This window comes from Telopea speciosissima, chromosome 3 (assembly GCF_018873765.1).
Source record: "Telopea speciosissima isolate NSW1024214 ecotype Mountain lineage chromosome 3, Tspe_v1, whole genome shotgun sequence".
Taxonomy (NCBI): Eukaryota; Viridiplantae; Streptophyta; class Magnoliopsida; order Proteales; family Proteaceae; genus Telopea; species Telopea speciosissima.
In genome coordinates, this window is record NC_057918.1 from 38,001,966 (window position 1) to 38,026,095 (window position 24,130).

The following is a 24,130-nucleotide window of genomic DNA, read 5'->3' on the forward strand; positions in this document are numbered from 1 at the left end:
CCTAACCCTCAACTACTTTCCTAAGCTACCCTTGAAAATTCTGGTTAATTACAATTATGCCATTGCCTCTTATATTTGAGTTATATATTATTCGAGTGGGCCCATAAGCGATCCGATTCAGCTTTTTGAACTCCGGATCTGCATTACTTTCTTCTTACTCTGTTTTAGTCCAACCAGGTACTGTTTTATCTTCTATCGATTAGTATTTCTGTTCTGGGATTCATACTATGATTTGCTTTAGTTTTCATCCTCAGATTTGAGTACTAATACTGGTGATCAATCCCTAATATAACTAACCTCATTCACCACTGGTTTCATTACTTGCGAGCTACGGCATCCCTGTTTTAACCCCATTCTCTGTCAGTTTTATTTTCTCACCTGAGTTGGTTTAGGGATCAGATTAAGTTGACACTTGGTGACAATCAAGGGTTTACTATCATTGAACTTCGACCAGAGTTCCATCCTGCTCTGAGCACTTGGTTTGAAGTAATTGAAAATCTCCCTTTTCTGTAACTGTTCTATTTCAGGTCTGAAGAATTCAAATTACTATCTTTCGAACCATTCCGATTTTTATTTTGGGCATTATTTAAGCATACTAAGACTGAGACTCGGTTGGAGTTTTACCCTGATCTGATCTTTTGATTTGATTTAATTTAAGAATCTCTATCTACTGGAATTTCTTCTAAGATTTCATAATTCTTAAATTAATTTTAATCTGATTGTTGGATCACTCAGATCTTTTGAAGGACATCCCTACTTGTTTGCGATTGAATCCTAAAGTTTGACATTCATCTGAGAAAATTGACTTTTGGGTTGACTTTCTGATTTGGGTTTGCTTGGGATCTTGTCCGGGAGGTGTTTAGTCTGAACCTAGGGTATATCCTATCTACCCCTCATCAGGTAGCACTGTTTTGGTTTATTTTTGTCAGATTTGTCTGATCACGTGAGACAGATTATTTATTAGATTCAGGTGAAACTTGGGGGCATTCAAGGTCTTCCTCCTACAAGCCTTTGACCAGGATTTCTTCCTGATCTGCCCTTTTGTTTTGAAGTTATAAAAAATCTTCTGTTTTCAGCCTAGGACCAATTTCAGAATTGACTTTTCCAAATTACTTAAATCAAACCTTTAGAATTAATTTATATTTTGGGAGTTGATTAAAACCTCCTAGAGTGAAACTCAACTTGATGTTCACACTGATCGGAGGTCCTGATTTCGTTTAATTTGGAACTTGGGGTTCATTCTACCTACCCCCCATCAAGGTCACAACATTTATTGATCGTGTATTCTCAATGTAGACCAATCATGGGATTAAAGCACAGACAAAAGAATGATACAGTTCAAAAGAACAAGAAGGCCAGCAGCAAACCCTGCCATCCAATTGGACCAAGAATCGACTAATATGTTTAATTTTGAGTGTTCAATGAGTTATATGGGCCATGGGCTTAATATTTTTGGGTTTACTATTGTAATGGGCCATTGGCCAATTCTATAAGAATCCCAAATATTAGGGATTTAAGGCCTATTCGGGATTAGTGCTAGTTTCTATTTGAATAGGTTGTATTCTTTATTTTAGTAGTGTTTGTAGAAAGGTTGAATAGATATATGCTATTATACTACCATCTAACTGTAGTTTCTATTTTGAAGAGAGACTTAGGTTGTAAGGGAGTCCTATCATGGATAGGGGTTTCCTAGTAATTTTTATGGAGTTATAAATAAAGGAGAAGGGCCTGGACCCTCCAACGATTTTTGACAAAAACTATTGCTCTTTGTTGTGATGTTCTGTGAGATGTAGTTTGCTGTTGTGAGATGTAATGGAAACCTTGGTAGGATGCTAAGATAGTTTGGGGGGGAAGCCAAGTAGACTGGTGAGATGCATGGAAAGAAAACTCGGTCTAAACCTGTCGAAACCGGTTTCGCAGGTTTCCGAGAGACGAGATGGAGGGGTATTTTAAAAACTACATGTTTCGACTTGGTATCGACAGTTTCGACCATGTTTCGGTCGAAACATGGTTGAACCACCTTGAACCAGGCCTATATAATACCTCATCTCGACCGAGAAAGGCATCTCTTGACTTGGTTTCGACAGAAACCCCTCCAACCAAGGTTTCCCCATGAATGGGAAAAAGTACCAGGTTTCGATTTGGTTTCTGTTGGTTTCGACCAAATCTTGGTTTCAGTCAGGTTGAAACCTGGTCGAAACCCGAGTTCTTGATCCTTGGTGAGATGATGGGAGAGGAGAACAAGCAAATACAGGTATTAACAAAGAATGCCAAAAGCAGGGTAGCAATGATGTGGTTAGTAAAGATCACATGATTAGAGATATGATTAGTGGAGATCAGATGGCACATATGAGCCCTAAATAGAGGTCACAGATAAAACTGCAGCATATGTCGTTGCGAACGACTAGTAAAAGAGCAGTATAGGTTACTACGAAACAGGTAACAACTTAAGGTTGATACGGACTACTGATAAAATGCAACATAGGTTGTTACGAACCATAAGTAGCAGCATAAGGTTGTTGGGAACCACAAAACCACAAGTAGGAATCTTGTTGCTGAATACCACAAATAACTATCTTCATAAGATAAAATTGTTGTTGAGGACACGAGCAGGTGTTAATAATCTTTAAATAAGTAGATGCCACTATGCTAATGAGCAGATAACACAAGTAGATAATAGTCTGCAGATAATAATATTCTCCAATCTCCTCCTCATGTGTAGCAATACACGTGGACAAATAATGCTGAGGATACAATAAAGAATAATCCACCATCATATGGAACCAATAACCAACACGAAGGATGAGCATCACTTAAATCCCATACCAGAAAAACTGCAGTAGCAAATGAAATCCCAGATAGACCAGATTTAAACAAATCTGAGCAGATTTTCTTCAATAATTAATAGCAACAAACATCACTACAAGAAAGTACCAATCTTCAATAAATTGCAACCCCAAAGTCCCAAACTGATGTGATCTAGGGCCCACCAAAGCAATTAAATTGCAAATATACAAGACCAATGGCGATTCAAGAGGAGTGGCAGAACCGTAATTAACCAGAGTGTTCAAGGTGCTACTAGGTAGATCAATGGAGAAAAAGGACACATGGTGTATTAGGATTAGAATTATTGTTTGGGGACAGACTTGGAAATAACACAAAATAAGGATGAAGGCTAAATTAGGCATAAAGACAAGGGTATTTATGGAAAGTGGGAAATCAGATTTAATGAATTAAAGGGAATAATGGTATCTTTATAAACAAATATAAAGACACCATCATATAAAGACTCACGACATATAATATACAGATAAAGACATGGGTGGAGGGGTAATATACGGGATGAGAAAATAAATAAAGCAAAATATCGTGACTGTCGGTCACCTCTTGACAGTCACACAACCAGTAGGAAACATTGACTTATGAAAAGCTTGCAACCGAGAAACCAGGGAAAGAAAGGGCGGGGGGGGGGGGGGCGTTAACCACGGTGGAGTCTTGTCGAGGTGAAAAGTTAACTAGCAAATTGACACTAGCAAATCGAGAAGAAGAAGACACCAGCAACCGAGAAACAAGGGAGAGGGGGGGTTAGTAACCACGAGCTTCAGCAAAGGTCTTCCAATCTTCTCCGATAACAGCAGGGTAGCAATCTTCATCAAAACAAGAATGACAGCAATATATACCATCTTCACAATCGATATCATCAGAAATCTTCCGGTGGTGCAGATCGGCACCATGTTCAAATTGACAGTAGCAGTAAATTGACAATAGGAAATAAAGCCATCAGCAATGGGAACTAGCGACCATCAGCAAATGATAGCAGCAAATTACTCTATCAACAAGTTGACAGTAGCGGCAAATTGAAAAATCGACAAAAGCCATCAGCAAATGCCCAGCAAACGCCATCAACAACAACAATAAAACATCAAACGGCCAGCAAAGGGAATGAATCGATTCATCAGTAGCATCTGGGTAGGGAAAAATCTTCAGGTATGATCTACATACAAATAAATTATTGTCAGTATACAAATCCTAGTTCTTCTATCAACTAGAGTTTCACAAAGAGGAACGGACAGCATAGTTGGTTGTACACCAAAAACCAGAAAACCCTAGCACGACTCTCAAAACAAATATCATGTAGATAGCATATACTTGGTTACAGCTCTGATAGTGACTGATACCATGTAGCAAAATCAGAATCTGAAACCAGTACTCACAATATGCCATGACAGGATTATGTAATTCCTACCGCGGTCTTCCTCCTTTATTTATAAACCAGCGCATAGAATCTTTGTAGGAAACCTACTAAGACCACATCTATTACAAGGAAACAATTTTCATCATTAAAAAAAAAAAACAAGAAGAAGAAGAAGAGGGAAACAATAAATAATAAAACTACTCCTAGTACTAAGACTCAACATAGACAAATTTAAATTCTACAACTCAACATGACTCACGATAGGGACATTCTCCCTGTCTTGGGGAATCTTTAACAATATCCTTTATCTTCTATCTTATCTTTTCTTCTTCTTCTCTTTTCCCCATCGATTCCTATCATTGATAGCAGTATTCTGCCATAGTTTGAACCTTGTGGAAGCACCCTTCTTTGCCTTGTTTTTAGTGATCGTTTTAATTACTAATTTACACCACACTTGCTATTATGGCTGCACTATTTTCTAATTCCTTTCTCTAGTTTCTATTTTGGTTCTAGTTGCTAACCTGTGAGTTATTTACTGCTGTTCTCTAGTTTCTAATTTTGTTTTAGTAGTTTCTATTTTCTATATTCACTTTCCATGTTGGTTCTCTAGTTACTAAATCCTGTCACTCACTTTCTATTGTGGTTTCTGTTGCTATTCTACCTTCTAGTTGCTGTTGCAGTGATGTTTCGAAATCTGATTTTTAGTAATCTTCTAATATGCTCAAATTCGACCATTGGTTCTGGTTCAAATTTAAAATTTTTTTCCTTCCCTGTTAGCCTACTCGACCAGAATATTGGCCACATCAGACTTGTTTTTTCTCTTTTTAATTAAAATTCAGTCTCTGATTTTGGTTAATATGCTCCGTATGATTCTAGTAATGCTTGAGGTTTTCTATCACTAATCCCTTGGTGATTAGAATACCCCATTAAAGAAGGGGGGGAAATTAACATGTTATTTGGTATGGATTGAAGGCGCTATGATGCGGATTCATGGCTGAATTGGATTGACCCTTCTTGCAATCTAGACCGAGATGAACCGGTCCATTTGGGTTTTTTGGATTCAGTAGGATATCTTAGTTTATTTATTTATTTAACTTTTTAATAGTTGGATTTATCTTGTAATTTTCTGTTTTAGTTTTAATAGACTAATTAGTGGTAGAGTCTATTTAGGAGTTTATGAGTCCGAGTTAGAGTCAAGTTTAATTTCAGTTTTAGGTTACAATTAAGAGTCTTTTATTTTTTCTTTAGATACTAGCTTGTAACCCATGCAAGATTCAGATTTGAATGGTCAAAAATTGGGTTGTGGTTATGTTGCCAAAGCGGTACATAACAGTATTACAGGTCATGTGACCCCTCTTCTCTCTCTCTTGTTTCAGGTACAATTTCTTCCATTGAACTACTCCTTTTCTTGACCCGTATTCTCCTTTCTATCTTCGTGTTGGTCTCTTGTTCTTCAAGCTTTTCCTTTTAATGCTAATGCCCTGTTCTGGGGCTAATTCTGGGTAGAGTAAGAGAGACATCGATCCCTCTCAGTTCTTCCCCTATCTGTGGAACTTGAGCCCTAATCTGGTTGGTTGATAAACTATAAAATCCTTTCAGATTAGGTTTCTCCTTCCACCATTCTCAGTTTCAGACGTGAACTAGCCAATATTTGTTAGTCAGTTTGGGCCCTTGTCGTCTGGGATCAAGAGATTCATGAGTTGCTATCCCCCGCTTAAAGTCCTAGGTTGAATCGTGATCGCTTGGAGGGCTCCATCTATTTGTTGTAGAACTTGTTTATCGCTAAGTTCTGAATCAGTTCCAAGGTTGAAGATGTAGTGTTTTTTATTTGCAATTAACCCATGTGCCATAATTACATCAATACCCCTTCTTATGGTTGTCCCTATTAATCCTTTCTTATATTAATTTCCAGCATTATCCTTCCTTCTTCAACTTAATTACCCATTTGTCTTCAACCTTTTCTCTTCCAAAAGAGTCTTGAATTAAATAGTGAAATTACAGAACTGCCACTGAACCTTTAATTTGAGTTCTATTAATCTGTTGGGATCATAGCGAACCCCCAAATAGGGTTTCCAAACCCCGGGATCGAATCACGCTATATGCCTAGGAGAATGCAGAAGTCAGTCGTGGTACAAATAATCAGCATTGGATCTCATACCTTACTCCAAATGGTGTTGATGAAGCGTAGTTGACTTGCTGTATAAGTGTTATCCATGATAAATAGCAAGTCAAATTGTTGCATATAGAATTAGCACCCAAACAAAACTTGTATAATTCAATCTTTGAACTGAACAATAATCATAAATATGTGAGTAGTTCCCATGGAAATTATTTAGCTTTAGGGTAACTAAAAACTAGAGGAAAGATTGTCCTCACTGAACTATCTGGATTTCAAGCCGATTACAACAACAACTCAGCCTTATCCCAACTTAATGGGGTCACCTACACTGATCCTTTCACACACACCAATAAATAAATAAATGAATAAATAAATAAATGGGATAAGAAAAGGGAGTGATGGAAATGAAAAATGAAAGAGGAAAAAGAATAGCCCAGGAAATCAGGAAAGTCTTAGTTACATGGTGTCGATAACATGGATCCTTTCCCTCCAATAGGCTCTATCTGAGGTCATACTTGGCACAAGTCCCAGACTATGCATGTCATTCTTCACAACCTCACTTATGGTCATTTTAGGCCTGCCTCTACCTCTTTTAGCTCCTTCAATCGGCATCAAATCACTCCTCATTGGGGCATCCCTAGGCCTCCTTTGGGCATGGCCAAACCACCTCAGACAACATTCTCGGAGCTTGTCGCTGATCGGGGCAACTACCACATCAGCGAAAAACTCCAAGAATGTCGCTGATGTGGGAGTTCCGACTGAGTAATAATAAAAAATCTGTAGTTGCTCCTTAGGAACTACTTAACTTTGAGTAAACTACATGCTAAAAGAAAGATTGATGTACCTTGGTGTTGAAAGGGTTCTTCATTCTTGATTCCTGAATTCTGATCTCTTAGTTTGGGCCATTAGAGAAAGGCAGCAACCGACTAAATCAAATTATTGAGGATCCCATGTTGGTATGCATCTTACTGAATTATTGCATTTGGATCTCTTGTTTCCAGTGCTATTCATTCTTAAACATAATATAGAGGCATATCTGGAAAAGAAATCCTATGGCTGATAATGAGCCTGAATGTTGGAGAGAGCTTTCCCATGGTCATTATGTAGATGTGCAGTTCGTGCTTGCCAGTGCACCACTGCACTTCTATAGCAGTCTATAATTGCCTTCTTGGCTGAACTCCCTTATGTTTTGGAGATAATTCAGTTTGTTTACAACATTTAATTATTATTATTTCATAAAAAAACCATTTAAGTATTATTCTTTGAAAACTTCAGATATTTATAAATCCTATTATTGAACCCACTCCACTATGAGAAAACTCTTTGGCTGCAGATCCTGAAAGATTTGGGAACAAGCATGTTGGCACTTGTGCTTTCTGATATTACTATATGGTTATTCATGTGTACTGCATTACTGCATATTGTTATTGATGCATGGGTGTGGGCGTGCATTATGTGCTCAACATGCATTGAAACATCTATATAAAACACATTCTTAGTATGTACCTCCCCCCCCCCCCCCCCTCCACACACAAAAAAAAAAAAAAAATCTTAGTATTTACAAAGATATTGCTATTAATAACATGCAAACAACACATGGATGGCTTCTTATAGTTCAATATTTTTTCTTCAGGCATGCAATGCAGCTCTTGTCACCTGCTAGCATTGTAGCTAAAATGAATGGTCGAGATAACATATACAAGGTATGAACAAAATTTTGGACTAGGATCAAACTAGACCATATTTATTGAACATTCAAATTTTTTTATGATCTGATTTTCTATTTTGTTGGTGAAATTTATAGGCAGATATTGAGGAAGCGAAGGCTTTGTATTTGGATGCAAAATCTTCGGCTAGGCTTCTACAAGAGCAGCAGGAAAGATACATCTCATAGTCACTTGCACTCTTTGGTCCATCTACCTACTTTGTTCGACTGAAATAGAAGTGCATATTTAAACAACAATTGGAGAAGAGCGAGGGAAATTCCATCCTAATGACCATCACAGATGTGATATGATCGAGTATTGAACTCATGTCATGTCTACTCGGTGGGTATTGTTGGCATCGTTTTCTGTTGCTTTTGGAAGGCCATACAAGTATGGCTTGTGGGGTTTACTTTGTGATGGTTCTGCCGCGTTCTGGGGGTATCTTTTCTATTGCGTGTTTCATGTTTGCCCATCAGTGTTGGGTGATAGCCTTGTGAGTCGGGGAATTGTATCGATGTAATGGAATATCATCTGAAGTATTCGGTTTTGAAGCTTGGATGATTTTAGTGGTAGGGAAACAAATACATGTACTTCCTAAGCAACTTTATTTTTCTGTTGAATGAATTCCGACATTTGTTCATTTAAAGAATTTCATCAACTCTGAGAGTGTAAGTTTTAACATACGGAGTCTCCCTTCATCCACGGAGAAGAGAGAACCTCTTGATCCATGGGATCTGACACTTCGATTACATTCCATGGGATCTTACCTTTGATTTAGACCTTCGTTAAGTAGAGAGTGGGAGCTAATGGCTACGATCACTATTCCAAGAGTCCAATTAATGACTTAAATCACCGTGGAGTGATGTTTTTACACTAGCACTTAATCGGAATTGACGTCCTTGTCTTGATTAGAAAAAGCTCTTATAGGAACCAACCAAATAGATATTTGGGCACGTGAGGTTATAGCCTAGTGTTCTTTTCTACATTTTTTTGGGGCCTCTCTTTCTCTCGCTCACGGCTCGCTAGCCTCTTAAACATGGAGTTGTAGTTTGTCTTCATTACACCCTAGAAGTAGCAGTAGCACAAAATTATCTCTGCTGCAGGCGTGGGACTGTAGAAGGTTCAATTCAAAAATTTGCTTTAGAAACAGGTACGTAAGAAGTTAACTCATCCCAAAAACGTCCTTTAACGATTCGTATGTGTAATGAGATCTTTTCTCACAGCAGTAGCAATTGTGGCCGTACTAGCCATTCTGAGCAACATCGTGAGAGGTTGTGGTTTGCTTGAAATTGAAAATTCTTGAAACCGAAGGCCAAAAACAACAGTGTTCAATTGACACAGGAGCCCATCAAAGGCCCTCAGACAAAGGGCACTGTGGTCGGTGCAGTTGCTCTAATCATTGGAACTAGTATTGGCTCCGGGATACTAGCTCTTTCGAAGAAAACTTCCTCTGCAGTACCTCTCTCTCTATACAAGTATCTTTTTCCTACTCTCTGTCTTTCACTATGATGCATTCTTTATAGACGTTTCTTTATTCAAAATTGCAGGGATTCATTCCAAGTGTAGTGTATATGATACTCTGTTGGGGGTTTGTTCTTATTGAAGCCTTTTTGCTAGCTGAGGTAAATGTGGGTCCGTTGAGGAAGAAGAGGAAGAACCTGAAAGAAGGAGAAGAAGAACTAGAAGGAATTTCCATTAGAACCATGGCTCGGGAGACACTTGGAAAATGGGGTGGGGTGCTAGTCGCTGCTAATTATGTTTTCTTAGCTTATGCCTCCATGGTGGCCTATACTTCCAAGTCGGTTGAGATCCTCTCCCATTTGACAAACTTCCCGTCCTCTGTCTCATGCATCTTATTCACTTCATTCTTCACCATTTTCATCTCTATTGGTGGGACTCGTACCACTGACTAGGTCAACCAATGGCTTACTGCCTCCATGTCAGGTGAGAATAGTATACAGAAAGAGTTTTCCTACTCCATGAAGATTCTCCTTCACCCTTTTAGTCTAAGAAAAAATTTAATTTGTTTGACTCAGTATGAACATTACTTCGGTGATAGGAGTGATGTGCAGGTTTACTAGTAGCAATTGAGGTGCAGTCTCTTCTGTCTAGAGGATGGTCTGGCTTAGAGATGGCAGGAAACTGGGGAAAAGCTCCGGCAACAATCCCTGTGATTATATTTTCTTTGGTCTATCATGATGTAGCACTTGGTACCTTAATTTGCAAGTCATTCAAATTTAGGGGTTTATTTTTAGTGATGGTTCCATGCTTAGTGATAAGGCTCTCTTCTTGCAGTTATTTGCATGTATTTGGGTGGTGATCTCAGATGTGTAAGAGGGTTGATTATTCTTGGTAGCATTGTGCCTTTGTTGGTTTTGTTTGTTTGGAATGCAGTTGTGCTTGGCCTTCCAACTCAAGCAGACGACATTGTTGATCCTGTAGATTTGCTCATGAGGTAGTCAAATATCTAATTCAAGTTGATCAATTTGCTAGTCAGATATCTAACTCGAGTAGACAACGTTATTGGTAATCCTCACTCTGTTTCAGTGTGAGTTGGACTGGAGTTTCTGTTATGGTAGAAGCCTTCTCTCTTCTTGTAGTTGGAATATCATTGATTGGTACTCTCTTAAGCTTCTCTCAGTTTTTCATGGAGCAACTTTGTAACTTTCCGTGACATTATTCATCAAACCAAACACAAGTAACTTTCTCATCACTGTCTAAATTTGTCTAGCATTGCACCAGCTTGTTTGAATGATAATAATAATGGTTATTTCAGTGTAGAAATCTAATGGAAATCGTGAACAAAGTATTTTGAGGGATGAGAGTGTGTTCTTTGGCCTGCAGAAGTGGTGGCATGCAAATAAGCTTAGATTAATGGCAACGACAATGGCTGTCGCTCCACCTCTATTTGTATCTGTCACTATTCCAGATGCATTCTCCACAGCCACAGACATTGCGGTAAGTAAAGAGAGAATTTAAAGCACAAGCCATATATTGAGCTACCTACATATGTCACTGAAACTAATGTATGTATTCCATTCCCACCCATCCTCCCAAACATAAAGAAAGGGATAAAGGGAGATAACGAGTATGCATCTTTCTAGTTTCTATTTTTTAGTTGATTCGGTAAAGGGTTTGTAATTAGGTCATATATTTTAATCCATTGACACATTTGATTTACAACAGCAAAAAAGGAGGGGTGTGTGTGTGTGTTGTTGTTGTATGTGCGTCTTCAACCTTGTCTCTTAATTAGATTATGAAGATGACCTTCACAGAAGAAAACCACTGTGTAATATCCTTTGTGGTGATTAATATGTTAAATGATTCAATTATTCTGTAAGGAAGTTTTACATGTGACTGATCTTGTTGCATATTGGCATAATAGGTACCAGCATTTGGTAGTATTTTAGATGTGAAAACTTGGGAAGATGGAAGGTGCGGTGTGTCTTACAATAGGGGTTACTGAAGTTTTTGGAACTCATGTATCTTCTCCATGTAATTAAGATGTCATTCCTTTTGAAGCACTATATAAGTTGTGTGGAAATACTTGAACAAGATCTTGCAGAGCTTCTCACATTTGTTTACTATTTTTTCACATTTAGAGATATGTAAGGCAACACAAACATACAAAACAGGTAGTTCTCATAAGAAAAAAATTACAAAAATATTTCTTGAATGAAACTGAACTTCTTTAGCTTGTAAATACTAAACAAAGGTAGTTCTTTGTTTTTTCTGATCAATCTTCATGTGGATGTGATTGGGAAGGTTACTGCATGACAATGTTGTATGGAGTAATCATAGCAGTAATGGCAAGGGCGATGCTGATGATCATGATGACAGCAATAAGATGGAAAACCATGTCCAAAAGGTATTATTTTAACCATTGCCACATTAGTCTCTAGTCATGTGTCAAGTTTAAGTCCAAATAAATATCACCACACAAAGAAATAAACTTCAAAAGAAAGTTGAAAACGTTTGTAGCTTTGAACTATTGAAAATACAATAAATGACTCACATGGCAAAACCAAGGCACTTGGACAGGGAAAAAGATCCCCATGCCTTCTTATCCATTGACAATCTCTCTCCTCCTTGACCACGTGGATTTTCTATTGGTCAAAACTTTTTCCTGCCGTGTTTTAATTGATGTAGAGTATGGCATTCCCTACCTCCCAAAAAAAAAAAAAAACTGCATTGGAAACCCTCTCCCTTATTTTATATTTTTTGACCTAGATAAAGATTCATGTAGTGGTTCTTTTTTTTCTTCGTATCCTACCTATAGGCCCAATTAATCCCTTGACATCCTGGGGGAGAGGGGTCATATTTTGTCCAAATATACAATCAAAGAATTCGATCCCTTGACCTCCTTGGGGCAATGCACTCCATTGGTATACCACCGAACAACCGAGTTAACGGTTGTTTGTGTGGTTCTCTCATTGATATTTGTAAATGTATCATAACTTTTTTTTTCCTTCAATAATATTTGAGTTAAAAGTTAAAACATCGTGATTCTCTTCGATGATAATTAAAAGAAGGAAAAGTTGAAAATTTTTGAATAAAAAATTCAGAATTGAGCTAAGCCCCCATTATCATAATGTCCTTTACAGGAGTGTATGTTGTGCTAGCACCTCACTCATTAATTGAGCATGCGACCATCCTCCATCATAAGCATAACACGTGGCAATAATGTCCCACCAGCTGAGAAAACTCTTTGGTTGCAGATCTTGAAAGATTTGGGAACAATCATGCTGGCACTTGTGCTTTCTGATATTCCTATATGGTTATTCATGTGTATTGCATTATTGCATATTGTTATTGATGCATGGGTGTGGGCGTGCATTATGTGCTCAACATGCACTGAAACATCTATATAAAACACATTCTTAGTATATACCCCCCCTCCAAAAAAAATCTTAGTACTTACAAAGATATTGCTATTAATAACATGCACACAACACATGGATGGCTTCTTACAGTTCAAGCTTATTGTTTCTTTAGGTATGCAATGCAACTCTTGTCACCTGTCAGCATTGTAGCTAAAATGAATGGTCGAGATAACATATGCAAGGTATGAACAAAATTTTGGACTAGGAATCAAACTAGACCATATTTCTTGAACATTCAAATTTTTTTATGCTCTGAATTTCTATTTTGTTGGTGAAATTTATTGGCAGATATTGAGGAAGCGAATAATCTGTATCTATATGCAAAATCTTCAGCTAGGCTTTTACAAGAGCAGCAGGAAAGATACATCTCATAGTCACTTGCACTCTTTGGTCCATCTGCCTACTTTGTTCGGCTGAAATGTAAATGTGAATATTTAAACAACAATTGGAGAAGAGCGAGGGAAATTCCATCCTAATGACCATCACAGATGTGATATGATTGAGTATTGAACTCATGCCATGTCTACTCGGTGGGTATCGTTAGCATCATTTTCTGTTGCTTTTGAAAGGCCATACGGGTATGGCTTGTGGGGTTTACTTTGTGATGGTTCTACCGCATTCTGGGGGCATCTTTTCGATTGCGTGTTTCATGTTTGCCCATCAGTGTTGGGTGACAGCCTTGTGAGTCGAGGGATTGTATTGATGTAATGGAATATCATTTGAAGTATCCAGTTTTGATGTTTGGATGATTTTAGTGGTAGGGAAACAAATACATGAACTTCCTATGCAACTTTATTTTTCTGTTGAATGAATTCTGACATCTGATCATTTAAAGAATTTCATCAACTTTGAGAGTGTGTAAGTTTTAACAGACCGAGTCTTCCTTCATCCACGAGAAAGAGAGAACCTCTTGATCCATGAGATCTGACACTCCAATTACATTCCATGGGATCTTACCTTTAATTTAGACCTTCCTTAAGTAGAGGGTGGGAGCTAATGGCTACAATTGCTATTCCAGGAGTCCAATTATGGACTCAAATCACCGTGGAGTGAATTGACGTCCTTGTCTTGATTAGAAAAAACTCTTATGGGAACCAACCAAATAAATATTTAGGCATGTGAGGATACAACCCAACGTTCTTTCGTACATTTTTTTGGGGCCTCTTTCTCTCTCTCTCTCTCTCTCTCTCTCTCTCTCTCTCTCTCTCTTTTTATGTTTCTCTCGCTCGCGGCTCGCTAGCCTCTGAAACATGGAGTTGCAGTTTGTTTCTTCATTACACCCTAAAAGCAACAATAGCACAAAATTGACTTTGCCACGGGCGTGGGACTGTAGAAGGTTTAATTCTAAAATTTGCTTTAGAAACAAGTATGTAAGAAGTTAACTCATCCCAAAAACGTCCTTTAACAATTCGTATGTGTAATGAGATCTTTTCTCACAGCAGTAGCAATTATGGCCGCACCAGCCATTCTAGGCAACATCGGGAGAGGTTGTGGTCTGCTCGAAATTGGAAATTCTTGAAAGCGAAAGCCAAAAATAATAGTGTTCAATTGACACCGGAGCCCATCAAAGGCCCTGAGACAAAGGGCACTGTGGTTAGTGCAGTTGCTCTGATCATTGGAACTGTATTGGCTCCGGGATACTAGCTCTTCCGAAGAAAACTTCCTCTGCAATACTCTCTCTCTCTCTCTACAAGTATCTTTTTCCTACTCTCTGTCTTTCATTATGATGCATTCTTTACAGACGTTTCTTTATTCAAAATTGCAGGGATTCATTCCAAGTGTAGTGTATATAATACTCTATTGGGGGTTTGTTCTTATTGAAGCCCTTTTGCTAGCTGAGGTAAATGTGGGTCTATTGAGGAAGAAGAGGAAGAATCTGAAAAAGGAGAAGAAGAACTAGAAGGAATCCATTAGAACCATGGCTCATGAGACACTTGGAGAATGGGGTGGGGTTCTAGTCACTGCTATTTTTTCTTAGCATATGCCTCCATGGTGGCCTATACTTCCAAGTCGGCTGAGATCCTCTCCCATTTGACAAACCTCCCGCCCTCTGTCTCAGGCATCTTATTCACTTCATTCTTCACCATTCTCATCTCTATTGGTGGGACTCAGACCACTGACCAGGTCAACCAATGGCTTACTGCCTCCATGTTAGGTGAGAATAGTTACAGAAAGAGTTTTCCTACTCCATGAAGATTCTCCTTCGACCTTTAGTCTAAGAAAAAATTTAATTTGTTTAACTCAGTATGAACATTACTTCGATGATAGGAGAGAGTGATGTGCAGGTTTACTAGTAGCAATTGAGGTGCAGTCTCTTCTGTTTGGAGGGTGGTCTAGCTTAGAGATGTCAGGAAACTGGGGAAAAGCACCGGCAACAATCCCTGTGATTATAGTTTCTTTGGTCTATCATGATGTAGCACCTAATACCTTAATTTGCAAGTCATCCAAATTTAGGGGTTCACTTTTAGTGATGATTCCATACTTTATGATAAGGCTCTCTTCTTACAGTTATTTGCATGTATTTGGGTGGTGATCTCAGACGTATAAGAGTATCGATCATTCTTGGTAGCATTGTGCCTTTGCTGGTTTTGCTTTTTTAGAATGCAATTGTGCTTGGCCTTCCAACTCAAGCAGACGACATTGTTGACCCTGTAGATTTGCTCATCAGGTAGTCAGATATCTAATTCAAGTTGATCAATTTTGATGAGCACATTTATGTGTGAAATCTTAGGGCATAAAACATATATTTTACCACATTGGACAGAGTTACTCGGTGCTTTCTTGTGCTTTTCAGGTTTTAGGTGAATTCTTGTGAAAATGGAGGAGATGATGCTAAGAAAATGTTTTTAAGCTGTTTAGAGGTGTTAATGGCTTGGATACGTAGCCCATCGAGTCAGCTTCGCAATGGTTCAAAAGGCACTTGATTCCGAGTTGAACGAAGAAGTTACGGCCGTTTCCATAACGAAGTGCGAAAATGGTCTGTAAGGGTTTATTTATAATTATTGACAGTCAGACAGGGACAAAATGAAGCAAAAGTTCAGATGCTAGGGGTCTTAACGCAATAACCAGAAGTTATATTTCTTGTACCCGAAAGATTCCATTTGGAGGACTCTGGACAGTCCAACTTCAACTTGAGATATCTTGGGCTCTCGAACTCCAAATTGGATGAAATTTGGGTCTATTTTGGGTGATTTTTTGCAAGGAACACAATGGTGAGGCCTATATAAGCACCCCATGCTCCACGTTTTTTGAAGGACAGAATGGGTATTTGATTTATTCTTGAAGGAATCCTAGTCATCACCCTTACTCTCTCTCTCCTCCAACTTCTCAAGGGCACTTCTGGAATTCTACTTGAGATAGATTTATTTTGAAAGATATTCTCTCACCTATGGAAAGTTGAAAAATCAAAGATGCTTTGATTTTATTGCTTGGAGAAGATATCTACAAAGAAAAGGAAGCACTTGTTAGAATTGGAAGTTTATTTTTCTAGAAATAGAAGGTCTATGTAAACAATCTTCTCTTCTTCTTCTTTCTATTTTTTTTTTTTTTTTCTTAGGATTCAAGGCATTGTAAAAGAGGAAGGAGAAGAGAATATTCTCTTTTCTTAGGGAATATTTCTCCTACACTTCCCTCTTCTCTCTTCTCCTCTCTTCCCCTTATAAATACCCCTTGCCCTCTGGGTTGTAAGAGGTTAGTTTTTTAGTTCAGTTTTTAGTTAGTTTTTAATTCAGTTTTTTTAGTGTAATTTTTATTTCATTCACTTAGTGAAATTTTCTCTTCTTTTCCTATTTTTGGCTTAAGTTCTTAGTTTTGATTTCAAGTTCTTAGTTTTGATTTCATAAGTCTAATTTAATGGTTGTAATAGTTTTAGTTTAAAGCTTTCTAGTCTAAGTTCCTATGTTGATGACAAGACATGGAGATTTAGAAGAGGAAGCCATGGTGAGTTTATTCAAGTATTCAAGCACAAGGTATCTCATTCTCTAAACCCTTAATCTCATTCTCCCTTTCCTCTATCTCTCTCTATCTTCTTCTTCTTCTCCCGCTATTTCTTTTATTTTTTTTATATGGTTGTGGTATGTGGATGCACTTTTATTCCCTTATTTCTTTTTATGTGATTATGAAGCGTGGTTGCGTTTTTGTTATTCCTTTCAATTCGCTTTAGTTTGATAGGTTAGATGCTCATGTGTTAGGACGCCAATTTAATCCCTTAATTTTGTTAGATGCTTATGAGTTATGATGCATTAATTTTTATTAGTTTAATTAGTTTAATTTAACACTTTAATTTGGTACACTTTGCATTACTTTTTAGTTAATTAAATAGAGTGGCGTATATCTCCTCGTGTTCAACTCGTAGCTACGATTGACCCGTACGCTTGCGGTTTTATTTTAACTCAAACAAGTTTTTGGCGCCGTTGCCGGGGAGATTATTGACCACTTTATTTTTTTTGATTTTTAAGTAATTCAAAGTGCTTTAGTTTCTTCTCTTTCTTTTAAAAAAAAAAAAAAAAAATTTTGAAAACCTCTTGTTTCTTTTCTATTTCAATAGTGTGCGCCCAATCTAAAGTCCTTCATATGCCCAAACCCAACCAATCTTGGTGCCCCTTGATTCGTTGGGTGGTTTGGATTGGCATGTGACTTATCTTTGGAGGTGACCACTCTTGATAACAGAAAACGACATAGTGAGAGCGTTGGAAACATAAACGTATAGTAGTCCTCCACCCTACATCAGAATCCATTTGGAGTCGCCCGTAGGTGGCTCGTGAAGACTATACGGGTTCCCTTCTTGCAACCTATATGGCAACCTTACGACTTTGGAACCATTGTTTCGATTTCTAAGGGATAGATACACTATCTACCTTGGGCTCCCTCTTGTTTTTAGTATTTTTTTTTCTTCTAGTCTTTTATTTTTCTTTAAATTTTTTTTATGGGAGACCTCAATTTGGGATAGGTGGTTAATTTAGAATAATGGGAGATACACTTCCAAATAAGACTTTGGGGGAAAGATGGACCTATGCTAAGGCAACCATGATTTTGGAGGAAATGTTTAAACAGTTAGGGAAGCCAAAAGTAGTGAGAGAAAGAACAATTTTGCACCACCCCAAGACAATTTTGCTCCCCAACCCAACTATGGGCTTTCGGGAAATTTTGATTGGTCACTTTCCCGGACAATCCATGTTATGGAAGGATGCCCTAATCTTTATGGGGGTAGCTATGGTGATGAGAATGTGAGTCCTCAATTTCAATACAATTCTTTTGGTACTTACAATCGGGGTGGAGTGATCATCCCGATTTTTATGGGATCAATGGAATAACCAAGCTGAACCACCCAATTTCCAATATCATGGTCAGTTTGGTCCTCCAATGCCCAACCCTCCATTAAATCTCAATGTGCCATCTCTCCTTGAACCATATCACCAACCCCTTGAGTTTCAAAACATGGGTGAGGAGGCCAGATCGAATGAGCTTGAGAAATACATAGACCTTCTCATAACAAGCCAAAATGCCATGGAGAAGCAACTCTCTCAATCGATAACCATGGTGCAAGAGGAGAAAATGGGTACATTATCTAGTCGGCTGAACCTAGTCTATGCTACCGATTCTCGCTCGTAATGAACCGCCCCATCCCCAGTTTAATGATATTGAAAGTCCACCACTCCAATTTGAGGTTAATGAGAGTCACTCCCAACAAGATGCTTTTCATGACAATTTATTTGTTGAGATTGAGTCTCTTAAAGATATTAGTGAAGCGAGGTTTGATGAGCTACCGGGGAAGTTCACCTTTTGCCCGAAATTTTTGATTTTAGTGAGCCTAGTGAATTTATTGATTTAGAATCAGATTTTCATGATAACATAGAAAGCCGTGAAATTCGATCTCCCCTCTCTCTTTGGAAAACTTAGATAATTGTCATTTTGAGGATTTCATTGTCTCACATGTTGATTTGTCCAAACCTCCTAGGTTTGACGATTTTATTGAGGAGGACAATGTTAGTCATAATGCCTTTCAAGCATATTCCCATGATCCTTATTTGGCAAACCAAGTTATGCAAATAGCCGATAGTTATATTGCTAGGATTGATTTGAGTAAACCTCCAATTTTTGATGATTATTTAGATGAGGTTATTCATAATCCTTTTTATGCTTATTGTGATCCGTTCTTGGTTGATTTTTCAAAGAATGACAGTATTCTACATTGCAAATGGAAGAGAAGGGAAGGATTTATGGCCCGAGTTTTAGTGCCTTCATTTTCCACCGTCCCATGAGGACAGCTTTTTCTATTGGATATTTTCTATTGTGCTTAACTTTTATATTATTTCTCGTTTTACTAAAATTCATGGTCAGTGTTTTCCGGTCTGAAGCTATTTCTCCATTTATCGGCCATGGATTGAGATTTTTGTTGCTGCTCCTAGCACTTTTTGTAGAGCTCATCATTCTTCATGACCATTTTTTTTATTATATCCGGTAAGCCCCTTCATCTCCTCCCTTGTCCTTATTTTTTTCTTTTATGCATGCATTGAGGACACCGCATGAATTAAGTGTAGGGGGATGTTGGGCTTAATTGGTGAATTTTGATTGTGACAATAGTTTGATTTTGTGCATATGTCTCTTTGATTGCAAAGCGAGAGAAAGAGGGAATTAGGTGTCCTAGCATGCGAAATAATAAAAATCTCTTTTCAAGGACGGTAATTGGTTTGTATCCGGTGAGAGGGATTGAATTAAAAAATATGAGCGTTATTTCATTTGATGGCTAGATTCCTCTATGTGTTTTATGGACCCTTTGATCTTTTGGCTAGTAGTTGAGACAAATTTGTTTGTGGCAAGGCAAGGCATGAAAGTGGAAGTGAATGAAAAAAAGAAAAGAAAAAAACAAGGAATAGAAAAGAAAGTGGAATTCCTTGGGACTAGACAGAATCGTGCCTCATGAAGCAGGGTGACTTGATCGAAATTCCTTGGAAGGAAACTCAAAAAAAAAAAACTCTTGCATCAATGTCTCAATGTCTTATGGATATATGCAAAAAGCGAAGCTACCAAGTATTTGGGTGTCGTGTATGCTCCACCATGTCATTTCGAGAACAAGAGTGGAGTAGAAATAGAGTTTGTGGTTGAGAAAGAAAAAACTTTTGCCTTAATGCCCGAAAAAAAAAAAGTATGGTCAACAATACTCAATGCCCAAGTCTTTGGTTCCATCGATGCTATGGGGGTTTACTTGAAGGTGAGTAGTGTTCAGAAAATTTGAGGAGATCCCTTGAACTTGATGCATGCTTGTTACTTGAATTGATGTGGGGTGATAAAATTCAAGTGTGGGGGAACCTTTGGCTCCTTAATCTTTAGTTGAACACTTTTTGGGATTATGTGACCGTCCTACTTATGCCATGATTAAAATTTGCAACAGTCATTTACAATTGAATTTTGGGTGTATATTCATGCAAACACCCATGAGACAAAACTCATCCACTAGGGGTAACCTAGGGGTTTAAAGGCTTGTTGCACATGCTAAGTGCAACCGTGATTCCTACGAAAGTGAGTTAGGATTTTTGCATTCTAGGTTAGTTTTTCTTTTATTTACTTGAGGACAAGTAACGTTCAAGTATGGGGAATCGATGAGCACATTTATGTGTGAAATCTTAGGGCATAAAACATATATTTTACCACATTGGACAGAGTTACTCGGTGCTTTCTTGTGCTTTTCGGGTTTTAGGTGAATTCTTGTGAAAATGGAGGAGATGATGCTAAGAAAATGTTTTTAAGCTGTTTAGAGGTGTTAATGGCTTGGATGCGTAGCCCATCGAGTCGATTCGCAATGGTTCAAAAGGCACTTGATTCCGAGTTGAAAACGAAGAAGTAACGGCCGTTTCCATAACGAAGTGCGAAAATGGTCTGTAAGGGTTTATTTATAATTATTGACAGTCGGACAGGGACAAAATGAAGCAAAAGTTCAGATGGTAGGGGTCTTAACGCAATAACCAGAAGTTATATTTCTTGTACCCGAAAGATTCCATTTGGAGGACTCGGACAGTCCAACTTCAACTTGAGATATCTTGGGCTCCCGAACTCCAAATTGGACGAAATTTGGGTTTATTTTGGGTGATTTTTCGTAAGGAACACAATGGTGAGGCCTATATAAGCACCCCATGCTCCACGTTTTCTGAAGGACAGAATGGGTATTTTATTTATTCTTGAAGGAATCCTAGTCATCACCCTTACTCTCTCTCTCCTCCAACTTCTCAAGGGCACTTCCGGAATTCTACTTGGGATAGATTTATTTTGAAAGATATTCTCTCACCTATGGAAAGTTGAAAAATCAAAGATGCTTTGATTTTGTTGCTTGGAGAAGATATCTATAAAGAAAAGGAAGCACTTGTTAGAATTGGAAGTTTATTTTTCTAGAAATAGAAGGTCTATGTAAACAATCTTCTCTTCTTTCTTCTTTCTATTTTTTTCTTTTTCTTAGGATTCAAGGCATTGTAAAAGAGGAAGGAGAAGAGAATATTCTCTTTTCTTAGGGAATATTTCTCCTACACTTCCCTCTTCTCTCTTCTCCTCTCTTCCCCTTATAAATACCCCTTGCCCTCTGGGTTGTAAGAGGTTAGTTTTTTAGTTCAGTTTTTAGTTAGTTTTTAATTCAGTTTTTTTAGTGTAATTTTTATTTCATTCACTTAGTGAAATTTTCTCTTCTTTTCTTATTTTTGGCTTAAGTTCTTAGTTTTGATTTCAAGTTCTTAGTTTTGATTTCATAAGTCTAGTTTAATGGTTGTAATAGTTTTAGTTTAAAGCTTTCTAGTCTAAGTTCCTATGTTGATGACAAGACATGGAGATTTAGAAGAGGAAGCCATGGTGAGTTTATTCAAGTATTCAAGCACATCAAGGTATCTCATTCTCTAAACCCTTAATCTCATTCTCCCTTTCCTCTATCTCTCTCTATCTTCTTCTTCTTCTCCCGCTATTTCTTTTATTTTTTTTATATGGTTGTGGTATGTGGATGCACTTTTATTCCCTTATTTCTTTTTATGTGATTATGAAGCGTGGTTGTGTTTTTGTTATTCCTTTCAATTCGCTTTAGTTTGATAGATTAGATGCTCATGTGTTAGGACGCCAATTTAATCCCTTAATTTTGTTAGATGCTTATGAGTTATGATGCATTAATTTTTATTAGTTTAATTAGTTTAATTTAACACTTTAATTTGGTACACTTTGCATTACTTTTTAGTTAATTAAATAGAGTGGCGTATATCTCCTCGTATTCGACTCGTAGCTACGATTGACCCGTACGCTTGCGGTTTTATTTTAATTCAAACAAATTTGCAAGTCAGATATCTAACTCGAGCAGACAACGTTATTGGTAATCCTCACTCTATTTCAGGGCGAGTTGGACTGGAGTTTCGTTATGGTAGAAGCCTTCTCTCTTCTTGCAGTTGGAACATCATTGATTGGTACTCTCCTAAGCTTCTCACAGTTTTTCATGGAGCAACTTTGTAACCTTCTGTGGCATTATTCATCAAACCAAATACAAGTAACTTTCTCATCTCTGTCTAAATTTATCTAGCATTACACCACCTTGTTTGAAATGATAATAATAATGATTATTTCATTGTAGAAATCAAATGGAAATCATGAACAAAGTAATTTGAGGGATGAAAGTATGTTTTTTGGCTTGCAGAAGTGGTGGCATGCAAATAAGCTTAGATTAATAGCAACAATAGTGGCTGTCGCTCCACCTCTATTTGTATCTGTCACTATTCCAGATGCATTCTCCGCAGTCACAGACATTGCGGTAAGTAAAGAGAGAGAATTTAAAGCACAAGCCATATATTGAGCTACCTACATATGCCACTGAAACTAATGTATGTATTCCATTCCCACCCATCCTCCCAAACATAAAAAAAGGGATAAAGGGAGATAACGAGTGTGCATCTTTCTAGTTTCTATTTTTTAGCTGATTCGGTAAAGGGTTTGTAATTAGGTCATATATTTTAAATCCATTGACACATTTGATTTACAACAGCAAAAAAGGAGGGGGGGGGGTGTTGTTGTGTGTGTGTCTTCAACTTTGTCTCTTAATTAGATTATGAAGATGACCTTCACAGAAGAAAACCACTGTGTAATATCCTTTGTGGTGATTGATATGTTAAATGATTCAATTAGTCTGTAAGGAAGTTTCACATGTGACTAGTCTTGTTGCATATAGGCATCATAGGTACCAGCATTTGGTAGTATTTTAGATGTGAAAACTTGGAAAGATGGAAGGTGCGATGTGTCTTACAACAGGGGTTACTGAAGTTTTTGGAACTCATGTATCTTCTCCATGCAATTAAGATGTCATTCATTTTGAAGCACTATCCAAGTTGTGTGAAAATACTTGAGCAAGATTTTGTAGAGCTTCTCACATTTGCTTACTATTTTCCACATTTAGAGATATGTAAGGCAACATAAACATACAAAACAGGTAGTTCTCATAAGAAAAAAATTACAAAAACAGTTCTTGAATGGAACTAAATTTCTTTAGATTGTAAATACTAAAAGAATGTTAGTTCTTACTTTTTTTGATCAATTTTCATTTGGATGTGATTACGGAGGCTACTGCATGACAATGTTGTATGGAGTAATCCCACCAGCAATGGCATGGGCGATGTGTACCAGTTCATGTGATGCTAATGATCATGATGGCAGCAATAAGGTGGAAAACCATGAAAAAAAAGTATTATTTAAAGCAAAACCAGCACTTCCTGGAGTAGGTTTATTTGCATGTGGGATAGTAATAGAGCAGGTTTTACAAGATCTTTTATTATGGAATCATTGATAACATTGTCGATTGGAAAATTGTACTAAAACATAGTCATGCTTAATCACCCAAAAAATGTCTTGGTTGTACTGTCTTTTCGGTGAATTTATTTGTGCAGTATTCTTTAGCCAGTTTGATCACTAAAAACTGGTTGTGGAATATTACAAGAAAAACGGTTGCCTTGGATTTTCCATTTGTGCTATTTTATAGTTGGTGATATATGGCAAAAAGTATCCCATGCACACTCTCTTACATGAGTTTCTAAAATTATTTTCTCTCTCCTCCTTTGACCATGTAGGCCTCATGTGGATGATGCTATTCCCCGTGTTGTCATTGGTGTAGTGTGGGAGATTCTCCCCCACCCTAGCAGCATGGGAAACCCTCTCCTTATATGTATTTACTAGTTTCTATTAGAGATTTCTTTGAAAAAGGGCATAAAAAACTTAGAAG

General features: G+C 37.6%; 1 protein-coding gene and 2 pseudogenes across 1 annotated transcript in view; all 3 read left to right on the top strand.

Moving 5' to 3' along the window:
- LOC122654521 (ruvB-like protein 1) overlaps positions 1-8,663 on the top strand; it is a 32,174-nt gene extending 23,511 nt beyond the window's left edge. Inside the window, exons 11-12 of the mRNA XM_043848644.1 lie at positions 7,948-8,017; positions 8,119-8,663. Coding sequence (XP_043704579.1) covers positions 7,948-8,017; positions 8,119-8,208 — 160 coding nt within the window. The 3' untranslated portion in view covers positions 8,209-8,663. The remainder of the gene's footprint in view (positions 1-7,947; positions 8,018-8,118) is intronic.
- A 653-nt stretch (positions 8,664-9,316) lies between these two features.
- LOC122655151 lies at positions 9,317-13,320 on the top strand (annotated as a pseudogene).
- A 981-nt stretch (positions 13,321-14,301) lies between these two features.
- Positions 14,302-23,836, top strand: LOC122654522 (annotated as a pseudogene).
- Positions 23,837-24,130: the final 294 nt, after the last annotated feature.